General features: G+C 34.5%; 2 protein-coding genes across 7 annotated transcripts in view; one reads left to right on the top strand and one right to left on the bottom strand.

Annotated features, from left to right (window-relative positions):
• Window positions 1–23,898, top strand: part of IMMP2L (inner mitochondrial membrane peptidase subunit 2) — an 891,621-nt gene that overhangs the window by 421,152 nt on the left and 446,571 nt on the right. The window lies entirely within an intron of this gene.
• On the bottom strand, window positions 12,131–14,951 carry LRRN3 (leucine rich repeat neuronal 3). The gene has a single exon (XM_047849144.1). The coding sequence runs from the start codon at window positions 14,661–14,663 to the stop codon at window positions 12,537–12,539; it is 2,127 nt and encodes a 708-aa protein (XP_047705100.1). The 5' UTR covers window positions 14,664–14,951; the 3' UTR covers window positions 12,131–12,536.

The raw sequence follows: 23,898 nt of genomic DNA, 5'->3' as shown, positions 1-23,898 counted from the left end.
TGCAATGTATCAAATTTATTTTAATGTGGAGTACAGTTTAAAATAAATTTAGAAGCCAAATCGCTAAATGAAAACAAGCTTTAGTTATTCTAATCTATACTCTCCTCCTCTGCATCCTGTTAACTCATGGTGGGGATTGACTACTGTTATTAAGTTAAGCAATAAAATAACCAGGACAAATGGAAAGAGTTTGTATTAGTTTTCTTTTTGAGTAGCTGCTCTCATGATAACTGCTGGTGCTAATTAAGTTGCCATAAGACCCACTCCTACTATCTGCTGAGTGACATTTACCTAAGAGGTCATATTAGTTCATGTGATAAATTCCAAGGTTTACTATAAGTGTTAGTAAGCTAACAAAACCAGTCAGTTTAGTTTTACATAAAGTCCAAGTCCATTTCATCACTACACATAAAAACTAACTAGTGAAGTCTTGGTAAGTTGCTTAAACTTTCTAAAATGAACTTTTCTCACCTGTAATATAAATATGCTATGGAAAGAATCTTCCTCATAGGGGTTAAACAAATGTATATGTATTCTAGGACTTAGTATTTATTAACTGCTGGTGATGATGGTATTGGTGATGCTGCTAACCACAAGATTTGGCATCAAATATAATGACCCTCATCTGCCTAGAATTGGCTGTTTTCATTTGAAAATAGTGCAAGAATTTGATTAAATTGCTCTCCAACCAAATAAAGAGATTAGATTTTAGCACACCTAGAGGGTTACATTCTGTTTTCAGTCCTATATTTTGAGACTCAAATGGCTTGAATCACTTCCAGAGAAGAGTGACCTGAATTGCTTTAAGGACATGAATTCCTTCAGTTTGGAGCAAAGACATAGGGACATGATGGCATAGTGGTCTTGTAGAGGTGCTCTATGGTATATATATTATACATTTATTTGTTTTTCTTTTTGTTCCCTGAAATAAAACTGGTGTAGATTGGAAAGAAGGAAATGCTCAGTTTAACATGAATGGAACAATCTGTTTACTTGTAGAGTTTTCAAAAATGTAATAGATTGACATATAAGGGACTGATCCAGTAGAGGATGGTAATATCAGTTAACCATGTTGTTGGGAGATACAGGGGCTTGGTGAGATAGTCGGGTGAGCACTGAAGTCTTCTTTCATTCTGAAATTGGACATCTGCCACTTTTAAAGTCTGGAAAGCTCTAGCCTGGACTAAGAGTGAAGGTAGTAAAGTCCAGGATAATACAGAATTTGTGGAAGGCAAAATCGTAGGCTTTGAAAGAGTGTATATGGGGACCATAGAGAACGTGAAGCTCTCTTTTCTGTATTTTCTTGATATTGTATAATGATGTTCAATAAAATGTATTAAGATAAAATAATATACAATTATATTTTAAAACATTGTGTTTTAAAAGAGTAATGTGACATCTTGATGATAATCTGGGGATTTTAAGTCAAGGAGACTTTAGGAGAGGTTTGTGGGTTTTTTTTAATTTTTTTTAAGTATATTTATTTTTGAGAGACAGAGAGACAGCATGAGTGGGGGAAGGGAACAGAGAGAGAGAGACATGGGATTCAAAGCAGGCTCCAGGCTCTGAGCTGTCATCACAGAGCCTGATGTGGGGCTAAACCCCACGAACCGTGAGATCATGACCTGACCCGAAGTCGGACGCTTAACCGACTCAGACACCCAGGCGCCCTGAGGAGAGGTTTAACATTAAAACTCTTCTGTAGCCAGATTATTTAAAGAACACAGGGTTATCTTTTCCCAATACAGCAAAAATCTTTATCGATAAGTCTCTTGCCCCTGGGAAAGGCATCCACAGATATTTGACAGTGCTCACTTTGGAGCAATGGGAAGATTGAACAGGTTTGAAACTTTGTCTGATGGTAATTTTATTTGATATTTCCTTCCTCGTGACCAATAATTAATTCATCAAGGTAGGTTAGCACAGTTTTCCTGACATCACAGAGTAGTTATGGATAATATATTCAAATGCCAGATATAATGGGTATGAAAATGTCATATCTTAAGACATACTTTACAGATGTGTAATGAGTAAAATTTTATAGCATCCTCATAAGCTGAAGGTTTTAATTTCAGTTCCAAGTCTTGGGCTCCTGATATCAGACTTTCTAATACTTTATATATTCTGGCTTCTGTGAAGTTAAAACCTAACTTGTTTTTTCAAGAATGAAATGACAGCCTTAATATGATCTACATATTCTTACCTGGTGTTTTAAGTATTCACACTGAACAACAGTAGACCTGAATCCTGCAGCCAAGTACTGGGGCAGAGTTACTCTTATCAATAAAATAAAGGCCACTCTCTTGTTACGCTTATTTCAAAATGTAATCATTTTGTGTAAAAGCTCTCTGACCCTTCTCCATTGTCTATACCAGGGTGAAATGAAACAAACGCATCCGCCATCGTTAGTTGACATTCTCTTCACAAATTAACAGCTAGCATCATGACATTGTAGAAGTCTTTCTGAGCATACTCAGATACTGCCATTTTAAGTATCTTCAGAAAGTAGATGTGCTTTTACCCAGTTTATTTTCTGTTTGGAATTGCCCTCTTGGTTTCAGGTGAAAATATACAACAGTGTATTCAACAAGATATTGAAGAATTGAGAAATGACTGATTTAATGGTCATTATATCACAGTTCTCTCAAAACATTATTGAGAAAACTTGATAGAAGTGTCTACAAATTTTTATGCTAATGTTTATCTTTTATTGTTTATTATGTTCTATTATGTTTATTATGTCTCTTAATGCTTATCTCCTTTATTAATTTTTAAGTACATCCTCAAAACTGACCCTTAAATTATTTGCTACAATGTACTTCTTTACTCTGCAAACCTATATTATACTCATATTAAACAATCTTTTTTTAAAATAATGTTTTTATTTTATTTATTTTTGAGAGAGAGAGGGGTTGTGTGAGAGAGAGATAGAGAGAGAGAGAGAGAGAGAGAGAGAGAGAGAGAACATGAGCGGGAGAGGGACAGAGAGAGAGGGGGAGGCACAGAATCTAAAGCAGGCTCCAGCCTCTGAGCTGTCAGCACAAAGCCCGACACGGGGCTCCAGCCAGTAAACCGGGAAATCATGACCCGAGCCGAAGTCAGGTGCTTAACCCACTGAGCCACCCAGGCACTTCCTCATTTTAACAATCTTAGTGAAACCTTTCTTCTTGAGAGAGTATAGTGGTGAGAAAGTAGAGAACACCTAGAATGAGTATCCTATTTGTGTGAATCAGTATTTCTACAAATACTCTTTCCTATTTTAATTTGAGTTCAAGGTCTCACTTAGATATAAATGATACAGGACAATTTCTTTTTTTCTATTATCTGAAGAAAGTGATACCTGTGAGATCTCATTAGAACTGTGTCTGGTATTGTAGAAAGCATAGTCCATGTAAATGAGACACATTATTTTTTTCCCCTGGTTTTCCTGTATCTATTTTTGTACTTATATACTTATTAAAGTTTATGTAAAATATTCGTGAAATTTCTGAAAGAGAAATGCAATTGGCAATGAAAATTGAAGTAGATTAGTCTTAAATTCAAAGACATAGACCTTAATTTTATATTACGTTTGGGTTTTTATGTACAAACTTCTCAGAATACCTACAGTCTCTTTCATTTATTTGCCTTTTGGGGAGAGAGTGGAGAGCTGCAGTAATATTTTCACCCTCTGTGATTTCATGGGAGATGTATTTTTCAAAATATCTGAAATGAAAATAATGTGCAAATTATGAACTCTCCTAAAACTGAGCATGAAGGTTGTGTGTCTGAGTGTATGCTTGTGAGGGTCTTGAGTGTGTGTGTGTGTGCGCGCGCGCGCGCGCATGGTGTTTCAGACTAGGGAAGACCTGACTGAGAGGGTGGGGTACATAGTGTGCTTAATTCCCTTTCCTTTTTTATTTTCCACTTCTCATATGTTCAGCTATGGATGACTAGGGATACGATGGGAGATTAGGGTTTGGCTACAGAGGGAGACAAGATTGAAAGATGGAGAACTAGTATTTGTAGCCTTATAAATTAGTCCTGGTGTTTTAAATTTGACCTTGTCATTTTCTCTTGGATAGTGGTGTCTGCCAAAATATTTGTTAGAAACAAATAAGGTTTGATTTCTACCCATCTTTCCAGTTTTGTTTCTGAGGCCAACTCTAGCTTTTTTCCTTCCTGAAGACTTTCTCCTAGTTACACAGCACTCTGATGCTATTCAAATCCTTTAGCTTATTGTCATCTCTACACTATCCCTAGTTTATTTCAGCATTCCTCTGCTCTTTAATTGGAAGATCGTGTAAAGATAGTCTTAGTTGTCAGAATCCTTTCTGAGGCCCTTTATAATAACCTATATCCCCCAAATACATGTAAGCTATCCTCATGCCTATACTGTTTTTATTAACCTGCACTGCATTTGCTAGATTTACTTGTTGTCACCTACCTATAGATGATAAATGTTGTCAGGTCAGGGAATTTGTCTATCACAGTCAATATTGAATCTCTAGTAGTTAATAATGTGTCTAGCACTTAGTAGATCCTCAGTAAATGAAGAGTGCATAGATAAAATGGATGAATGAAAACATGGGCCACTTCTTGCTTTTCTGTTCAGTAACTTTGCTGTATTATTTTCCAAATCTTATTTCTCAGAAGGAATTCTACCATACCAATGATTCATTAAAAAATAATCAAGGTGGGCATATCATTTGGCATTAGAACATGGTTTACCATAGTGACTTTCAAATATTTGCAAGTAAAATTTAGTATTCACTGAATACTGAGAACGTTCTTTACACTTAAAATTATTTCTTCATGCCAGTTTAATTACATAGAAACTTATTAACCTGTGGATGTGTTCGTTTTGTTTGTTTGTTTTACCAAACTACCTTGCTTCTTCTCCTGGAAAGTATGTATGATGAACTTCCAAATAGGCATCTGTACATCTTTATTACATTGATAAGTTTGACAGTGTCAAACTTTTTTTTGTTGTCCCATTTTTCAACAAACTGTGTCATCTAACCTCTCTTAAATAATTCCGTTCTCCTAGAGTGAAATTCATTTATTAGAATTCCTCAGAACCAATACACAAATTCCATTTCATAAATTTACTCCTCAGAAGCCAAGGTTTATGACACAAGACATGCGATCCAACAAAGATTAACTCTGTCAGAGCACACTGACTGCTGAGTCTCTTAAGATGATGGCGGTAGTGCTCCAGTACTGGCAAGGATGGGGATGATGGCAAAGCAGCGAAAGAAAAATGTTTCTCCCTCAATCCTTACTTTTAAAGCAGGATTCTCCTTCCAAGGTCAGAGTTACTGTATATGATATTATCATCTGGGAGTCAGAAAGAGGGTTAAACAGGTAGTTGACCATCTTGTACTTTTCTGTGATGGGATTGAAAAACAAGAGCTTTATACGTTGGGACTGTGAAATGGATGCATGGGAACAATCACAAGAAAGTCTTTTAAAAGTCCCTAAAAGTGCTTTGCATCCAGTGAGTACTTCGTGAATATACTTACTTTAAAACTTTTATTTGTAAGAATATGTGCAGGTTTTTGTCGCTGTTACTGTTGATAAACGAGTGCTCATTTTTCTGTCTTGGGTAAATACTAACTGGAAGTTGACAGATAGGGTCCCTTTATATTTAATTCCTCGTGCAAAACTGAGTTAAAATGTTATAAAGAAACATGTTGATGGAGATAGATAGAAGATAATAGGCATAATTAATGAATCTGGCATATTATTGATGGGTTGTTCCTCCCCCAAAATATTATCTGATAGTTATTTTTGTGGGTTGTGCATGCCTAAAAAGTACCTGAATGTTATTATTTGCCATGATGTTGTATATTTGGTTTTTCTGCTCTGTTATTATATTGTTCTCTTAGGAAGGAAAATTACTCAACTTCTCTGAGGCCGTTCTATAAAATGAGAGTGTGAATACTGTACTACTGGAAATTTCATAAAAATTGAATTTATATATATTGTATATAAATATATATACACACACAGACACACAGACACACACACAGACAAGAGAGGGAGTAAGCATATTCATTAGTATACCTGACATACTAAGATGGTAAATGTTCATTTTTTTCCATATCCTTTCTCCTTAAGAATCGGAGTAGATTTCTTAGGACCCTAGCAAATTGTTAGTTGGGCACATGCTCAGCATTCAGTAAATATTTCTCTTATTCCTTCCTAATTTTCATCTTGCTATTCAAGTATATATTAATGCATATTTATTCAACTATAATAATATGTTAATAATATATTAATTGCTAAGCATTTTATGTGCCAGAAAAATATCTCAAGCATTATATTATCACTTTCGGACTGAGCCTGTACTGAGACACAAATAATCCATTGGACAGAAACCCTAAATGCCCTCATCATCACACAGTTGTTTTTGATGTAGTTCCTCTTTTCAGTGCAATCTGTTGTTATATATTTTTATAGATAAAGATTTTGTTCATAGAAAGAAATGTTTTCTTCTATTTTTATTCCTTTTCTATATCATAACCCTTGTTTGAAGGAGTTTTAAGCTCAAAGGTTTGAATTGGATAGTTAAAATTTCATAGTTATATAAATTCATGCATTCTGTTTGTAAATGTATTTTAATCTCTGGTAAAATAAATAATTTAATATGAAAATTATATAACGGAATGTTGGTTTATTGATTAATTGACTAGTAAACAGGAAAAGGGACCCTAGATGACTTAAACTTCTCTTGGAGACACGTTCTCTTATTCTTTATTGAATATGTGACTGGTCTCTGAAACTATTATTAAAAGGATGGGGGTGCCTGGGTGGCGCAGTCGGTTAAGCGTCCGACTTCAGCCAGGTCACGATCTCGCGGTCCGTGAGTTCGAGCCCCGCGTCAGGCTCTGGGCTGATGGCTCAGAGCCTGGAGCCTGTTTCCGATTCTGTGTCTCCCTCTCTCTCTGCCCCTCCCCCATTCATGCTCTGTCTCTCTCTGTCCCAAAAATGAATAAACGTTGAAAAAAAAAATTTTAAAAGGATGTTTGCCAGAGCTATCCAACTTTGGTCTGAATTCTAATAATAAATTTCATCTTTATAAAGTATTCTTTTGCAGAACTCCTTTGGTGTGTTTGACCATATTGCTTTAATAGTGGCAACTCTCATGGTTTAAGAACTATTTGTCTTTACCAGCCCTGAATCTGGTACCACAAATGACAGAGAGATTTATTATTATTATTATTATTATTATTATTATTATTATACTCTCATGCTCTCAATGCTAGGATTAGGATGGTCAATTTATGTCCTAAGCTTACTCCACTATTTGTTCCAGTGGCTAATAAACATTATAAATGGATATTGCAATTGGATTTTGAATCAATAACTTCAGACACTGAACCATATGTTTTAATGAGAAGCTGGATTTTCCTTACATTGGTCACATAGTACTATTAGTTTTTTTAATGATATATTAGAGTCGGAAAAGATAAATATAAACACACAAAATGCCATGAGGTCTTCAAATTCCGTTATAGTTCATTCTTCTGAAAGACTTGCCAAGGTCAACCATAACTCTCTGTGCTATGCTTTGTTACTTTGGGCCACTCTGCAATTATTTTGAAATCATATATAGTATTTTCTCTGAATTTATTACTTATTTGAATACCTCAGTTTGCTCTTAAGAGAAAGTTGTATTGATATATCTGTGATGTATCTAACCCCTTAGTTGGTATTGACTGTATGGCTAATTTCAAAGATAGCTTTAAAGTGAATCAGAATAGTAAATTCAAATCTCTGTGGGCCTGTCTATTTTCAGTAGGAATAAAAATGAATTGTGTTCTGGTTCATATGATCTTCTTACCTAAGCCTACTGAATGCTTACTACTCAATTCAAGGGCACCTTTGTTATATAATTAATAAAATGTTTAGGATAGATTTTGGAAATAATCTATATTTCACTGCAATATTCTTTTTTAAACATTTATCTATTAATGATTTTTCTTAGGACTGGATATATGGATTATGACTTTCAGAATTAACTCTGATTTTGTCATTTTATTCCTGTGTACAAATGGTGTTTTTATTTTTCCCTTGCTTCAGAGGAATAAGATAAATCAAAGTGGTAGTCACCCTTAATAATAGATAGAGCCCTCATTTTACAAATGAACACACAGAAGCAGCCACTATTGTGTTGAAACTGGAATCAGTTTTTTTTTCCAGAGCTCCACGGTGCTGATTAGTGCATTTTGATTCTAGGCATGGTTCTTTCATTCCACTAACATACTGCCATGATCCCAAGCAATGACCTAGTTAACAATGTATTAGTCAGGGTAAAATGATATAGAATAGGGACTGTAGAACTAAGGGTGAGAATATTACCATCTGAGAATGTGGTGGAAGAGATCATTGTAGTTTATGACCATTTGGGATGCTTGATATAGTAAACGTATCTGGCAACTATACACTTAAAAAAACCTTTACTAATTTATTATACTTTGTTGGGAAGTATACTTATTTATTATATTTTTTTGTGTGGGAAGGAGAGTATTAGAGAAAGGGAGAGAGAGAGAGAGAGAGAGAGAGAGAGAGAGAGCAGGGAGATTGGATCAAAGAAAATGCAACCGCAATTTAATCACTGTTCATTATTACATATCTCCTAAACTGCCAACATTGGGATGAAGCTGAAGATTTTGTTTAATAGTGATATATACAATGAGATTTTTTTTCCTGACACTTGTGGCAGCTGTGAGGTATTTCATTGGAATTTTCCCTTGCTTTAGCAAACACATAGTTTTAAACCTTTCATTGTTTTTATTGTTAGCTTTATTAGTTAATGACATATCTCTTCTGATTTTTTCATATGAAAGAATAATCTATAAAATTTTAAATTTTTTGCTCATAGTTGGTAGACATGACTCTTGATTTAACCAATTTAGATATAGATTCAGGCTGGTGTGTGTGTGTGTGTGTGTGTGCATTAAAGCCTATAATAAATTTGAATTAAATTCTCATATCAAAGTATAATAAGTAAAACCTTTTAGAGCAAGAATAAAACATGATATTTTGAGTATTGTTATTCTGTGAAAGTATAGATTGAAACTGGGACTCTTACTAGGTAACCTAATTAACACATACTTCTGAAAGCAGTGATATATAACCAGTATGTAATCCAGTAGAATATAAGTCTCTTAAGTGGTGGGAAATATGTCCTGTTCACTTCTGTTTTTCCAGTGACGAATAGCCATACAGTAAATATTTATAGAGGGTAACCAAAAAAATTACAGTTTAACAAATAGACTAAGGAATTATAATTTTAAACTTATGCTTGCTGATATGTAATTTTGCTTAAAAACCTTTTATCTAATTAAAATAAAATTTTAAGAATTAAAACAAGTATCAAAAGATAGATAGAGACACCATAAATGAATTTCATTTCTTTCTAGGCAAAATTGTCAGCACATGACTGGCAGCATATTGTTGATTACCTTTGCTAACAAAGACACATTTTGCTCTGCATTGTTTTCATACGTCACTTGTATTCAACGGGGCATGCTTATCTTCAGAAGATTTGAATTTTATTACATAGTATAAGTTTTATTACATAGTATATGTAAGTTTTATTACATAGTATAAGTTATAAAGCATATAATTATTTTAAAATCATTCTTGTAAAGGGTTGCCTGGGTGGCTCAGTCAACTGAGCATCCGGCTTACACTTTCGGCTCAGGTCAAGATCCCAGGGTCATGGGACTGAGCTCCGCATTGGGCTCTGTGCTGGGCCTGAAGCCTGCTTGAGATTCTCTCTCTCTCTTTCTCTTCTTTTGCCCCTACCCTGCTTGTGCACATGTGCTGTCTCTCAAATCAAATTTTAAAAATTTTTAAATATTTTTGTGAAAAAGTGTTTTTCTCCATGCAAGGTGAGAAGATCCGTTGACATTCACAGAGATATAAACTTTAGAGTTTTATTTGTTATAGGTAAAGTTTGCCATTGCATCCATATAGTATCACCAAAGTGTAAGTTACATGCTTTGAGTATTCTGACTAGTGCTTAATTTTATGTGAGGTTTAGAAGGAAATGCTGTTCTTGTTATTGAAGCAAATGTCTTTTTACTCTCATTGGCAATTTAGATTAAATTTTAAGGAAGTAAATAGGATCATGATTTTCTTTGAGCATCTGTATTTATTTGGCTGTAACAAAAATACTTCATTTCATTGTCCACTGTTAGGTAACTATTCAGAGTGCTTATTTGCTACAATTTTTCTAAGAAAAATGTAGCTTGAAATGCATTTTAAGCTTTCTGCTATGTTTGTTATAGTTCTTCGGGCAGATAGGTTTAAAAGAAACATACAAGATACCTGAGAAAGTTCTTGCTGACCTATGCAATACCTGCCTCCTAATAGGTCATATTTCAGCTCCTATATTTTTGACAAATAGCCTGGCTCTAAAAAGCTCTGTCCATGGTGCTGAAACATCTCATGATGTATGAGCATGCCTTCCTGATAAATTCTAATGTCAGCCTCTGTCTGATAGTGATTCATCAGATTGTAAAATTTGTGTTTGGGAAACACATTGAATTAGCAAGTTTTATATTTATTTATGTGTTAAAATTAACACAGTTTGTCCTTTTGTTTTAAAGAGTTCATAACAATTACCTTCCACTTTGTCAAAAACAGCAGGATTTAATTAGAAACTGTCAAGGCTATCATAAAAGCAAATGTCTGCATTAACAAATAAATTGATATGGCTACGGGCTGGAAATGTTCACAGACCAGTGACATGTTGATAACATGCAGCAAGCTATTGTAAGAAAAGTTAAACACTTCATTATGAACAGGCAAAGCAGCAATTAACATGGAAGCCTTATTGCTTTGTAGAGGTAAGCGATTTGCCTATAAAAAGTATGGCTTATTATCTTAGAAGGTTTTTATTGTTTCAGGATATTCTTTTTGTACACAAATGCATTTATTTTTTAGGACTGTGGGTCTTTGTTTGGAAATATGACTTAAAACCCTGAAATACTTTGGTTATTTTCTCCAAGTGAAATCTTTATATTTCCTATTTTAGATCTTTAAGTGATTAGTAATGTTTTTGGCACTTCAGTGATTTTTTTAAGCTGTGTTTTTTAGGTGTCTTAAATATAGTCATAGAGAACTAAATCTTTTCCCTTTACTCTAAATTAGTCTTTGAAGCTTTTTCTGTTTATTATCAAAACTATCCTCTTAAATTTTGTTACACTCTGGAATCATCTGATTTATGTCATTTTTGTATGATGGTGAACAAAATAAAAGGGAGAATTTTATAAAATTGAACATGATAAGCATACTCTACCAAATATCTAATATGTTTAAAGTAAAATTTTAAAATCCTACTCTTGGAATATCCTAGTCTTCTAAAATTCTAAAACTTATGGTCATCCTGGGGACCCTTCACTCTGATCATAGCAGATTTCAAGTCAGCACCAACCAGGTAAGTTGCTATGCAAGTATATAAACCTCCCTCTTTTGGGTTCTTGTGCAATGTGTTTGGTTGTTAGATTTGAAACACAGCAAATTGTTATATCATTTTCTTCTTACTGCAGTGAAGCACACTAAATATTCAGAATCAGAGATTTGAAAATTAGACCTAAATCCTAAGTCCTGCCAAAATTTGGCAATATTTTCTGCAAAGCAAGCAGCTTACAGTTGAGGTACTACTAATTATTAAAATAAAATTTTCAGTTCCTCAGATATTGGATTTACATTATGTGAACTTAACAATTAAATCCACTCCAAAAGTTGCTTGTTAAGAAAGTATTTAAGTGATTGCATGATATCCCTGAGGATTTGTTTCTGTCAATAAAGGGTTAAATAGAGTGTTGTTGTTGTTGTTGTTGTTGTTGTTGTTGTTATTGCCTTTCAATACAGATAAAATGTCCTAAATTCATTCTTGTACATTACAAATATGTAATTACAGAACCCAATAAAAGTGTCTTAGCATTCCAAATTTCATTATAGAAAAACAGTTTTAAAAAATGCTGTCATTTAAATGACACTTGATCAGATGACATTTCCCAGAAATTATTCTTTATTTAGAAACAAAAACAAGACAAAAGCAATTGATTTTAATCCAAAATGTATTTTTTTTCTTATAAAAGAGACCCACATACTCACTGTGTCTACTCTACAGAATTTGTCCATTTTATTACACCACGTGTCAATTCAAGTTATCTAGTCACTGCAAAAACTCGTGGCTAATATGTGTAATACAACACAGGAGGAGGTATTGCTCAGTTCAACTACTCTTATATACTTAAAAAAAATACAGAAATGTTTTTGTCCACTTTAACTGTAGTCCAGACATAAAAGTTACATGAAAGTTCTAGAAAATGGAATTATTTTATTTGGTTGCCACAGTACCCTTTGAAGCCAGGTAATTAAAATGCTGAACTTGTACATATTTCCCTTGGTCAGGAGCAGCATTGGTGAAGCTTAAACTTCTTTCTAGAAAGTAATATTTCTCTGCTTTTGTCTTTTTTCAAGCATAGGTGCAGTCTTAAGATTTTCTTTGAAGTAGGTTTACTTAGTTGTTTTTAGGACATATTTGTTGGCACACCTATAACAGTTGCTTTCACTTCCAGTGCTGTACTTTTTTCTTTGCCTGCTTCCCAGAGGTTGATTAGAGGAGGATAAAGCTCACTGAATGCAAAGGTTGGTTTCTGTAAGTAATTCCTCACATAGCTATGTCCACCATCACAGTTCATGTCTTGGGAGAGGCAACTGAAAAGATATATGACACCAATAATCCCCAGAAAGCCTCCAAGGCAGGCCATAAATGTGGTGGTGTTACTCTTTTCATATTCTTTTTGATCAGGGTCCAAACCTTTTGTGGTGACATTTACACATTGTTTTCTGGTTTTTTGATAGATGGTGGGGATATCAATACAAATTTTATACTCAGTTGATGGGTTCAGATGAGTAAGATTATATACCTTGACATCAGATGGTATTCGAGCACTTTGGGCAGCATGAGCATTTTCAGTCTTGACAAAGGCTGTCCACTTAACACTGGATTTGAGAATTTTAGAACTTGCTTTCCAAGACACCAGAACTGAATTGGCCTGAACATCTTTTATTTTAATATTTAAGGATTCATTGTTATCCTGGGGAAAAGAACCATCCACTTTGATCATAACAGACTTCAAGTCAGCACCAACAAGGTTAGTTGCTATACAAGTATATAAACCCCCTTCTGTTGGGGTTATGTCATTTATATCTAGTGTGCCTTCAGAATGGACATAGAACTTGTCCTTCAGAGTATTAGGTAAGAGTTTTTGACCAGAAGGTGTTATCCAGTAGATTTCAGGCTGTGGCTCTGCAGTAGCTCTACAATGCAAGGAAACATAGCTCCCAGTGTCTAAATCCAGATTAGAAGGAAAGCTCTCAGGAGCTATAAGAGGGAGACATATTTCCATCATTTCTCTGAAATGCACCTGCCGAACATTTTGTCCTTGAAATTCAGGTGGGTCCACACAAAACAGTGAGTCTGGCTCCATAAATCGAATGTTAGTTTTGTTCATATTAATCCAGCGGATGACACAATCACACCTGATAGGATTGCTGTGTATGCTGATCTCCTTGAGGTTTGGCAGAGACTCAATTGTTCCATGGTACAGGGCACTAAGGGCATTGCTGTTAAGCATGAGTGATTCCAGCTTGGGTAGTCTGAAAAATGCATTTGGGTGAATGTAAGACAACCTGGGGTTGTTTGTAGCTTCTATTTTTCTTAAATCTGGCAGGTTATCCACCGCAAGACTGTCGATGGAAATCAGCTCAGGCATATTATTTATTCCCAACTCTTTTAAGTGTAGCATATTGCTGAAATCACCCCTCCGTATTCTATTAATGGGATTTTTATTTAGATCCAGGAATTTGAGGTTTATAGCTTTTTGGAGAGCAACATGGGGCACTTTAATAAGCCTGTTGTCGTAAAAAGAGATGCTTTCTAAGTTTTCAAGTCCAACCAAGGCATTATCTGGTATTTCCGTGAGGTTTATACCAGCTATAACCAGGCTGCGAAGATTGATAAGCGGCTTAAAGTTCATGTCTTTGATTCTGATGATTGGATTTTCCCCAATCATCAGAATCTCCAGATTGGGAAGAGCATCAAACCACTTACTGTTGATCATCTGCAATCTATTTGAGTTGAGATGAAGTCGAAGAAGATTATGTAGGCCAATAAAGGCTCCGGGTGAAATTGTAGAAAGCAAGTTGTGATTAATATAGAGTTCTTGTAAGTTGCTCAGTCCAGACAGACATTTTTCAGGCAGCTCAGTTAGTTTGTTTTCCTCTAAATACACAGAAAGAAGCTGAGGCATCTTTTTTACATTAATATTGGTGACTGAGGATAAATTGTTTTGAGATAAGTCCAGGCCAGTAAGGTTTACTGGAAAGTCTATGGAATATTCAATTTTTGCAATATTGTTAGTCTGTAGGAGCAGAATCTGTGTGTCAGCAGGCAATCTGGCTGGGAAACTCGAAAGACCTAAATCATTACAATCCACTGTAGATGCTTCCATATAAATGGATCTGGGTGTAAACCAAGGCCTGATTTCACATGTACATAATTGTGGGCAATCCGCTTTTTTATCTACAGCTTGTACTAGTGTAGTGATAGCGAGGCCAAGTAGCACATGAATTCGGAGTGGCATGTCCTTCATCTTAGCTTTCTTCTTCAGAAATTTAATGGGCCCTTAAGGATTCCACAGTCACTGCGAGTAAGTTCAGTAAGAGCTGATTGATAAGGAAAATAGGTGCATTTGTCAAATGATGAATGCCATAAAACCACAAAGTTTTTCTTCATGGAAATAAGTGCTGGTGTCACAATTGTCTTGTCCAGAGATGTCATGCATATTGGAAAACAGACCACTATCTCCTCTATGATAGAATACTGATACACTTTCTGAAGATGGAGGATGTATAGATGGTCACAGGAAATTGAGCAATTCATTTATTTAGGAGTGTGATATTCACATCCCATGCTTGTTCAGTACTTGCGGGAATAGCAGCATGATGCTGACTATAATAAAATAGAACATAAAAGAAAAAAAGAGAAGAACAATTAGTCCAAAGGAAAAAACGATACCATAATTAATACCCATAAAATACCATGATTGATTAACTAATTATTATTATCTTACATATAATTTTTTTTTTAGTTTACAATTAACTCAATATGTTTTGATGACTTTGTCCTTGTTATGCCTATCCTTGGCCCAGACATTGGACAGGCTGAGAAATCAAGTCTTTAGAAGGCTGAAGTTATATTAAACACAGTGAATATGCTTCTAGAATTTTTCTTTTACTTCCCATCTTTACTTGTTTATACCTGGGAATTTTGTTTATTATATTTGTCATTCTCTTTCATAATTAGTTATAGGGAAAAAGAAGAGCCTTTCAAAGATGATGGCTTGCTTTTTTCTCTTAGAGGAGAAAAATTAAATGGTTACAAATAAATAATACTGTTCAATTACAATTAAATGAGTTAGCCTGTGGTTCCTCGGGTTCCCAAGAGACAAAATTTAGAAACAAATTATGAAATGAACTAGAAGTAGTGGGATTTAGCCAGATTTCCCATTGACATTCATGTTTCTCTCCATAGTCTCCTTTGTATAAAGTGACTTGAATTTTTCAGTATTTGGAAGCGATTAAGTCTAATTTGCCATGGATGTACCTGTAGATTGTCATTCTTTACTGACATTCAGATTAACGTTTCACTGTTTTCTTTTTCCCTGAAAATAACTTACATCCCATTAGTCACTAAAAATGAAAAAGTAACTTTATTACATGAGGAAAACAGGCACTTAGATATTCCATCTTTTAAGTGGATACTCATGTCTTTATCACATAAAAATAAGCAATCCAAAATTAGGTTGTAGTTTTGATATGTGCTGTGTTTTAAAATACCACACTGCTTTTAGATGTATACTCCATCAGTTGGACTGTGGGTGAACTCTTCCTGCAACTAGAGCATGCCTGCACTCCTCATTCTGGGGCTTTTTGCCTCCCAGCAATAGTGGTCTTCTGAATGATGATTTTGTAAATACTGTTATTTCTTTCATCTCTGCCCAGTATTGACATTCATATTGGCATGTTGACTTGCTCTAAGATGGGTGTTTCTATGAGAGAGATAAATATATTTGGAAATGCAGTCTCTACAGAGAGAGAGAAACATGTTTTTAAGTTAAAAAAATTGTTTTTTAAAATTATAAACAATTTACAGTTAACAGTCATACCTAATTTTCCTGTTATCCTTTAAGACATGTGACTTTTATTTTAAGAGTTTAATCTCTACCCCCACCATTGGTCTCAAACTCATAACACTAAGCTCAAGAGTTGCATGCTCTATTGACTGAGCCAGCCAAGGGCCCCGAGATGTGATTTTATCTAAAAACTGAATCGCGAAGTGTGGATAAGTACTAAGTTGCCTTGAATTAAAAATGTCTTTGTTTTTCTTTTTTCATTACTTCATCTGTTAGCTAATCTAAAATTCCACTTTTTAAGGAAAAGTTTTTTTTTTTTTTATTTTTAGTTGATGTATAGTTAACATATGTTATATTCATTTCAGGTGTACAACATGTACAACAGGTGATTCAAGAGTTATGTACATAACAAAATGTTCACCACAATAAGTGTAGTTATCATCTGTTGCCATAGTAGTTATTGCAATATTATTGACTATATTCCTTACGCTGTACTATTCATCTCTGCAACTTACATATTTTATAACTGGAAGTTTTTACCTCTTAATCCCTTTCTCTTATTTCACCCATTGCCCCACTCCCCTCCCCTTTGGCAACCACTGGTTTATTGTCTTTATCTATGAGTCTGTTTGTTTGTTGTTGTTGTTGTTATTCATTTATTTTGTTTTTCAGATTCCACATACAAGTGAAATCATATAATTATTTGTCTTTATGTGGCTTACTTCACTTAGCTTAATACCTTCTAGGTCCATTCATATTGTTTGCAAATGGCAAGATTATTTTTTTGTGTGTGTGGCTGAGTCCTTTTTTGTTGTTGTTTTGCTTTAAACTGGACCTTTTGGCTATTATTCCTAATCTATTTCAAGTAGACTCTGAGTCCCTTGAAGAGAGAATCTAATATACCTCCTTCTTCACTGAAGATTCCTGATAAATCATTGACCCATAGGACCCTCCACAATCTGGGATTTCTCTTCTCTTTCTCTGTGTTTCTCATCATCTTATGCCATTCTGCATGCAGCCTTCCCTCTGTCAATAGAGCTCTGGGTACCTCATCTTCTCTCTGCCTGGAATGCCTGTTTCTTTGTTTTAGTTACTCTTGCTGTTTGGTCAATCCTCAGTTCAAGCATCACCTCTCTGTGAAACCTTCCATATAACCCCTCGCCTCCACTTGTACCTGACTGCCCTCCACAGTCATTCCATGCTCCCAGCACACACCTCTATCAGAATATTTACTTGATTCTTGGCCTCACCAGGTAGTCATCTCCTTGAGAGCTTAAGGCCTGCCTGACTTTCTATCCCCAGTTCCTGAGCATGGTGATTAGAATGTAGTAGATTTTCCAGAAATGTTTTGAATGAATGTATAAATGAATTATATTAATAAATGTATATATTCATCTTCTCTACATATAATTTAAGCATTTCCATCTGTTTAATTTACCAGTTTCAATATTCAGCTGCTTTAACATGCATAAATCTATTATACAGAATACATGTTGACTATATTACTAAATTTCAAAGATTAAATTTGAGTATAATCCAAAGGAACATTAGACTTTAAAGAAAAGTCAATCTAATATATCTATAGTATTTTCCTTAATTTATTCAGTAAATTAATGAGCACCTTCTGTGTTCCAGTTATTGGGGTAATAGCTAGAGGGTGAAAAAATGACCTGGACATGTTTTCTTCCCTTCTGAAGGTTCTAGTCTGGAAGGGGAAGCACAAGTAGACAGATGGTTATAATTCATTGTAGAGCTGATATGGGAGCACATGGAAGGGTTCCTAATACAACTAAAATTGAAATCTACTGCCTCTTTCTTCCCCAAATGAAGAAAAAAAACCTAGGTACAAAGTACAAATACATTTCTGCATGTTCCCATAAATCATTCAGTTGAGAACTAAGAAAGCATCACTTCTGCCAATTAATCACTTAAATTGACTTTCTCCAGCAGAGAGGCCTATAGCCTTATGTTAACTAGAGGGTTAAAAATACTTAAGATGAACTCTTCTTTTGAGGGATGTTAACCTAATAATGCCACTTTTTATTTTGAAATTACCCTCTGTTTTCTTAAATTTATATCTTTGTTTAATTAGAAACTCTTTTCTGACCTCATTTCATTATATACGTAGCCATATGCCAGAAACAACCACATTTGAACTAGATTTGTTCTGGAAGTTTTGGAAAGGAGAGTTCTTATAGTAGTGAACAAGTTCAAATTTTATTTCTCCCGATCTGTAGGAAGAAATTGTCAGTATGAGAAGCACAATAGAAGATGTAGAAATTTTTCCTTTCTTCATTGTAATATTGATTTTTTTTCTTATGTCTTTGGAAATGATTATGATACTTTCACTAATGGACTGTTTGGCGTAGATTGTTTGCAGGATAATAAGGTAGTAATAATATCTTATATCTTAGTGCTTCATGGTTTCCAAAGCCTTTTCTTATTCATTGTTTATTTTGTTAATAATGACCTTGTGAGAGGGCCGCCTGTGTGGCTCAGTTGGTTAAGCATCTGACTTCAGCTGAGGTTATGATCCCGCGGTTCATGAGTTCAAGCCCCGCATCAGGCTCTGTGCTGATAGCTTGGAGCCTGGAGCCACCTTCAGATTCTGTGTCTCCCTCTCTCTCTCTCCTCCCCTTCCCCACTCATGCTCTGTCTCTGTCTCTCGCTTAAGAATAAACATTAAAAACAAAATAATGACCTTGTGAGTTTGGCTGGGAAGTAAGTCCCATTTTCCATTTTTTTATGTAAGGGTATGTGAGACCCATCAGCCAGAGATCACACAGTTAATAAATGATGGGGTGACATTAGAACCCAGGTTTTGTCTTAAGGTTCAACAGTTTGTCTAGTAATCCACACTGCATTCATGTGTAGAGATGAGATGAAATAATTTTAACAAAAGGGTACTGTAGTGATTTTGTTTCTCAGCAGGGCTGTCACTACTTTGGTCTTCAGCTTTTCAGTTAGAAAATTAATTTCATCAATCTACTAATAGTAACTAGTGTGAGATTCACACTAACCATACTTGCAAAGGATGAAACAAAATGCCGGTACATTACAATGAGAAATGTGACTGTCAGGAGAATACAGATGTCTGAAGCTGCTGGCCAATGCTGTTACTTTATGAAAAAAATATACTTGGAAATACAAATTATGTATCTGCAATTTGTGAATGTAGAATAAGAGGCAGATAAGTCAGGTTAGAGTTCTTAATTACCATAGCCATTGTAAATGATAATCTGATGTTACTGCTTTAGTAAAGATTGTATTATCACAGGAACCAGACCTCTTGAGTCTCATGGCCCTTGGAATGATCTCAGCCCCAAAACCTCTGTGCTGGGAAACTTTTCCTGGATTCTTTCTTGGTCCCTTCTCTGTGTTTTAATCATTTGTTTGCATTTCTTTTTTTTCCCCTTACTGAACATAAAAGTGTTAGACATTAGATTATTAGATTACACTCTTATTAGATGGAGATGACTGGATTATTATTTCCTTACTAGATTATGAGATTATATTATTAGGGTCTGGGTTCCACTTACTTTTGTGGTCATATTATTAGTGCATTTGATTGGTTGAGTAGTACCTAGCCTTGTACCTCCAGTGTAGGAGTAATTAAACAAATGCGTGCAAAATAATGACTCACAAATGTGTCTTTCTATAATTTGTATTGGATGATAGCATATGGAATAGTGATGAAAATGACTTTTTTTCTTCCTAAGTAACTGCCAATAAGTAACACAGAACAAAATAAAGAGAAACAGATACGCCCCCAGAGTTTTACAGAATTTTTTTCTTATTGTCTGATGGTTAAAAAGGAGACATATCACAATTGTACAACAAAGTATCCACTGGCAAAACAGAAAATGGTTCACTTTGTAGGCAACAATTTAAAAACATAGCTGTTCTTTGAAGCCACATTTTAGCTTTACCACTGAGACAATGGTTACTGCTGTTGGCCATGTCGGGATTTTGGCTGAATAATTATAATGGCAGTATTGATTTAAGTAGAGACTTTTGTTTTTTTATATGCATCTGTATAAAAATTTTTAAACATATTAAGCTAATTATATCACTAAAAAATTGACCAACTTAATTCCATGTTCATTCTTTGAGAATTTTAATGCCATAAACCCTCTTACTTTTATTGTCTCTCTTCCCTGTCTTTCCCTCTCCTCTGTTTCCTTTTTGAATACATTGAAAAAATAATAAACTCTGAAAAATTATTTTCAAGCTTAGAAAACTTGCATTACATAATTATTGGTGTACTTACATAATTTCCCATATCAAGATACTGGGAATTTTTTCTTCTAAAATAAGAGCAGGAAAATTGTACTTCAAGAAATCAATATTTCAACTTGAGTTTTAATGGTTTTAGGGCTGTTGCTTGCTCTGGAACCTAGCATAGGCACTGGAACATAAGTCTTCAATAAATATTTATAATGTGGGTGGGCGGTTGTAAACAGATAACATGTAGGGGCGCCTGGGTGGCTCAGTCGGTTAAGCGGCCGACTTCAGCTCAGGTCATGATCTCGTGGTCCATGAGTTCAAGTCCCGCATCAGGCTCTGTGCTGACAGCTCAGAGCCTGGAGCCTGTTTCAGATTCTGTGTCTCCCTCTCTCTGACCCTCCCCCATTCATGCTCTGTCTCTCTCTGTCTCAAAAATAAATAAACGTTAAAAAAAAATTAAAAAAAAAAAGATAACATGTAGGTAAACTATCTTACTTTTCTTCCTTAAAATAGAGTAAATAAGCCATATACAAACTATTGTTATGAACAGTATATGCATTGTCATTAAATGATTCCCATTTTTTATGGTGAACATTTGTATATATGGTCATATTCTTAGGAGGTAAGGACTAACTCATAATTCACTATTTTATTTCCAGTTGTTTTTTAAAGGTAAAACTATTTTAGAAGGTCATTTTTGTATCTTGTTTGAGTTTTAAAGGCAACTGAATCTTTTATATATTAAAGCAAAATAAATTATAATTGAATATTATAAAAGTTCAGCAGATAATGTTAATGAAATGTCACCAGGAATGAAAACTGACATCTCAAGGAAATGTATTATATAAAGGCTCTTTTAAATGATTTGAATGAATGAGTCCTACAAGTTCAATGTCAGCCCTCATTAGAGATTATCATTTATCTACTCTTTCATTTATGCTTCCATTCCGTCTTTCCATAAATATTTGCTGAGGGCCTGCTGCATTGGTCATATGCTTTCATTTGTAATCTCATTTCATAAGATTTGTAAAAATTGAAACATAAAAAATTATTTTTCATTGACAGAGTGTAATTTGACAGTTAAGGCTTTTTTGTGTGTGTAGGTGGAGTTGGTTCAGAAGACCTTTTTAAAAAAATTAAAACATTTTAAGATGGGGAATTTTATTAAAATTATTTTCTTAAGTTTATTTATTTTGAGAGAGAGAGAGAGAGAGAGAGAGAGAGAGAGAGAGAGAGAGAGAGAATCTGAGGCAGGCTCTGCACTGACAGCGTGGCTCAATCTCACCAACTGTGAGATCATGACCTGAACTGAAATCAAGAGTCAGACACTTAACCAACTGAGACACACAGGTGCCCCAAGATGTGGAATTTTCATTCAACATATGTCCTTTGTGCTTTTTCAATTTTTCTTCACAGTCTATTTCATTTTTCTTATTGGCTCCCCATGTAGATTTTGCCTGAGGGAGAGTCAAAGTCCTAAAACATTTTATGTTTCAAATTATACATACAATATATGTATAATTCTACTCTGGCTGGCAGCATGAAACTTTACAGTCCAGGATATTAATTAAGAGAAAGAAGTTTTAGGGCTTCCCAAATATTAGAATATTTTTAATACCTGTGGATACTCATTATAACTTGACATTTCTTTAATCTAAAAATAGAAATTGTTTCTAGACATACTTTTATATGGAGACTTTTAGGGCAAAAGCTACTTTTTTCTTGGTAAAAAAGTTCGTTATTCCTTAGCTTCATCTGTTTTTCATCTCTTAAGAAACATTATTGAACAACTGCTTTTTGGCAGGCACTGTTGTAGACACTGGAGAGTCAGCAATAAATCAGATGCAGTATCTCCTTACCAAATTCTCAGTTATCCAAGGTGTAAATGGTTAGGGATGGTGCACAATAGAGTTGACACAATAAAAGTATATGCACTGTTCTCTGATATATATAGGAGGGGATGCTCCATTCTATCCATCCAACAGAAGCAATCTGAATGTTCTGTGTTCTTTTATGTTGCTTATCTAAAAAGTCAGCTTAAGTATACCGAGGAAACATGGGGAAGAAGATTTAAAATCCACTATCTTTCAGATGAATTTTTACAATGCTAAAGCTTAAGAACAAAGTGCACTTGTTTCCTGTAACTCATTATGTATATTATAAAGACTACAGAGTCTGAAGAAGAGAAACATTTGGATATTTAAGTTCAGAGATTTGTGAAGATAGGAAGTTGCCATGGCTACATTAAAGCCCAGTTTTTCCTTTTCTTCTATAGCAAATTGCTAGCTAAGTTCATTTGTATAAAGAACTTAAATTCTATTTTCCCATTATCTGGTTTTATGCCTTTGTTATAAGGCTCAGTCTTTCTTCAGTTCTAATTGAAGGTTCCATATCCCAAAGGTATTGCTGAATTATACTAAATGCATTCCTATAAAAGGGTATTCATTTTGCCTTGAGAAATATTTATTTTTCAGTTTTTCAAAACTAATTGTTTGAATTGTGGGTCAACTCTCAGGAAGTAGATAATGGTAACTATTTAGAACAGTTTAATGAATGTTATCTTATAGTATTCATCTGTTGACAAAAAATTGATATAGAGAAGCAAGTTTGCTTTGTGATATGAAACATGGGTCAGGTTTACTAGATGATTTTGTAATTGTGGACAGGATACCTTATTTTCCTGTGCCTCAAGTCATGGATCATTAAAATTTAGAAATCAGCTATATGACAGTTAAGGTTCCTTCCCATTGTAAATGTATTTATTACTCTGTAAACATGAAAGGGTTTTAAAAAGATATCTAAAAAAATGGTTGTGGGTAAAGTGACTTATTTAATTTTAACCTCTGTATTTAATTGATCATAGGTTTACATTCAGTACTCTAGTCCTATGTCCTTAACACATCAGGGTCAGTGAATTTTAGTCATGAGGTTTTTAAATGCTATCAGATTAATTACCTGGAGTTATTCCTATTTAATTTCATATTTTTATCTACATAGTAGCAAATGAAAAAAGAGAGTTACTTTAGTCATCAAATTCAGGCATGCTAACTACTGGGTAAATAAATTGCCTGGATATATATTGATATATAAACAATGTAACCATTATGACTGAAATGTTTCTATATATAACCATTATGATTTCAAGGTAGGGATTTTTGTTACTATTGAAGTATCAGTCACCTGGATATATTGGGTATCATATAAAATCAGCATATTTTTGGTGTCGCATATTTTTCAGTGGAAATGGGTATAGAGATCCATTTGGTACTCAGCCTCATTTCGACTATGAAACTCTTTGTTCACATACAGTATTACCTATTTTTACATTAAGTAAACCATAGGAAATATCTATTCCAGTTAGCACAGGGTGGTGTAGGAGAGTGTGGTAAGGCAGATATCTGGAAGGATATAGATCGTACTCAGCTTGGCTTCCTGTTCATAGCATCTGATCCTGAAACTGCCCCAA

This window comes from Prionailurus viverrinus, chromosome A2 (genome assembly GCF_022837055.1).
Source record: "Prionailurus viverrinus isolate Anna chromosome A2, UM_Priviv_1.0, whole genome shotgun sequence".
Lineage (NCBI taxonomy): Eukaryota > Metazoa > Chordata > Mammalia > Carnivora > Felidae > Prionailurus > Prionailurus viverrinus.
The sequence above is the reverse complement of the archived record's forward strand: the minus strand, read 5'-3'. Positions and strand labels throughout refer to the sequence as shown.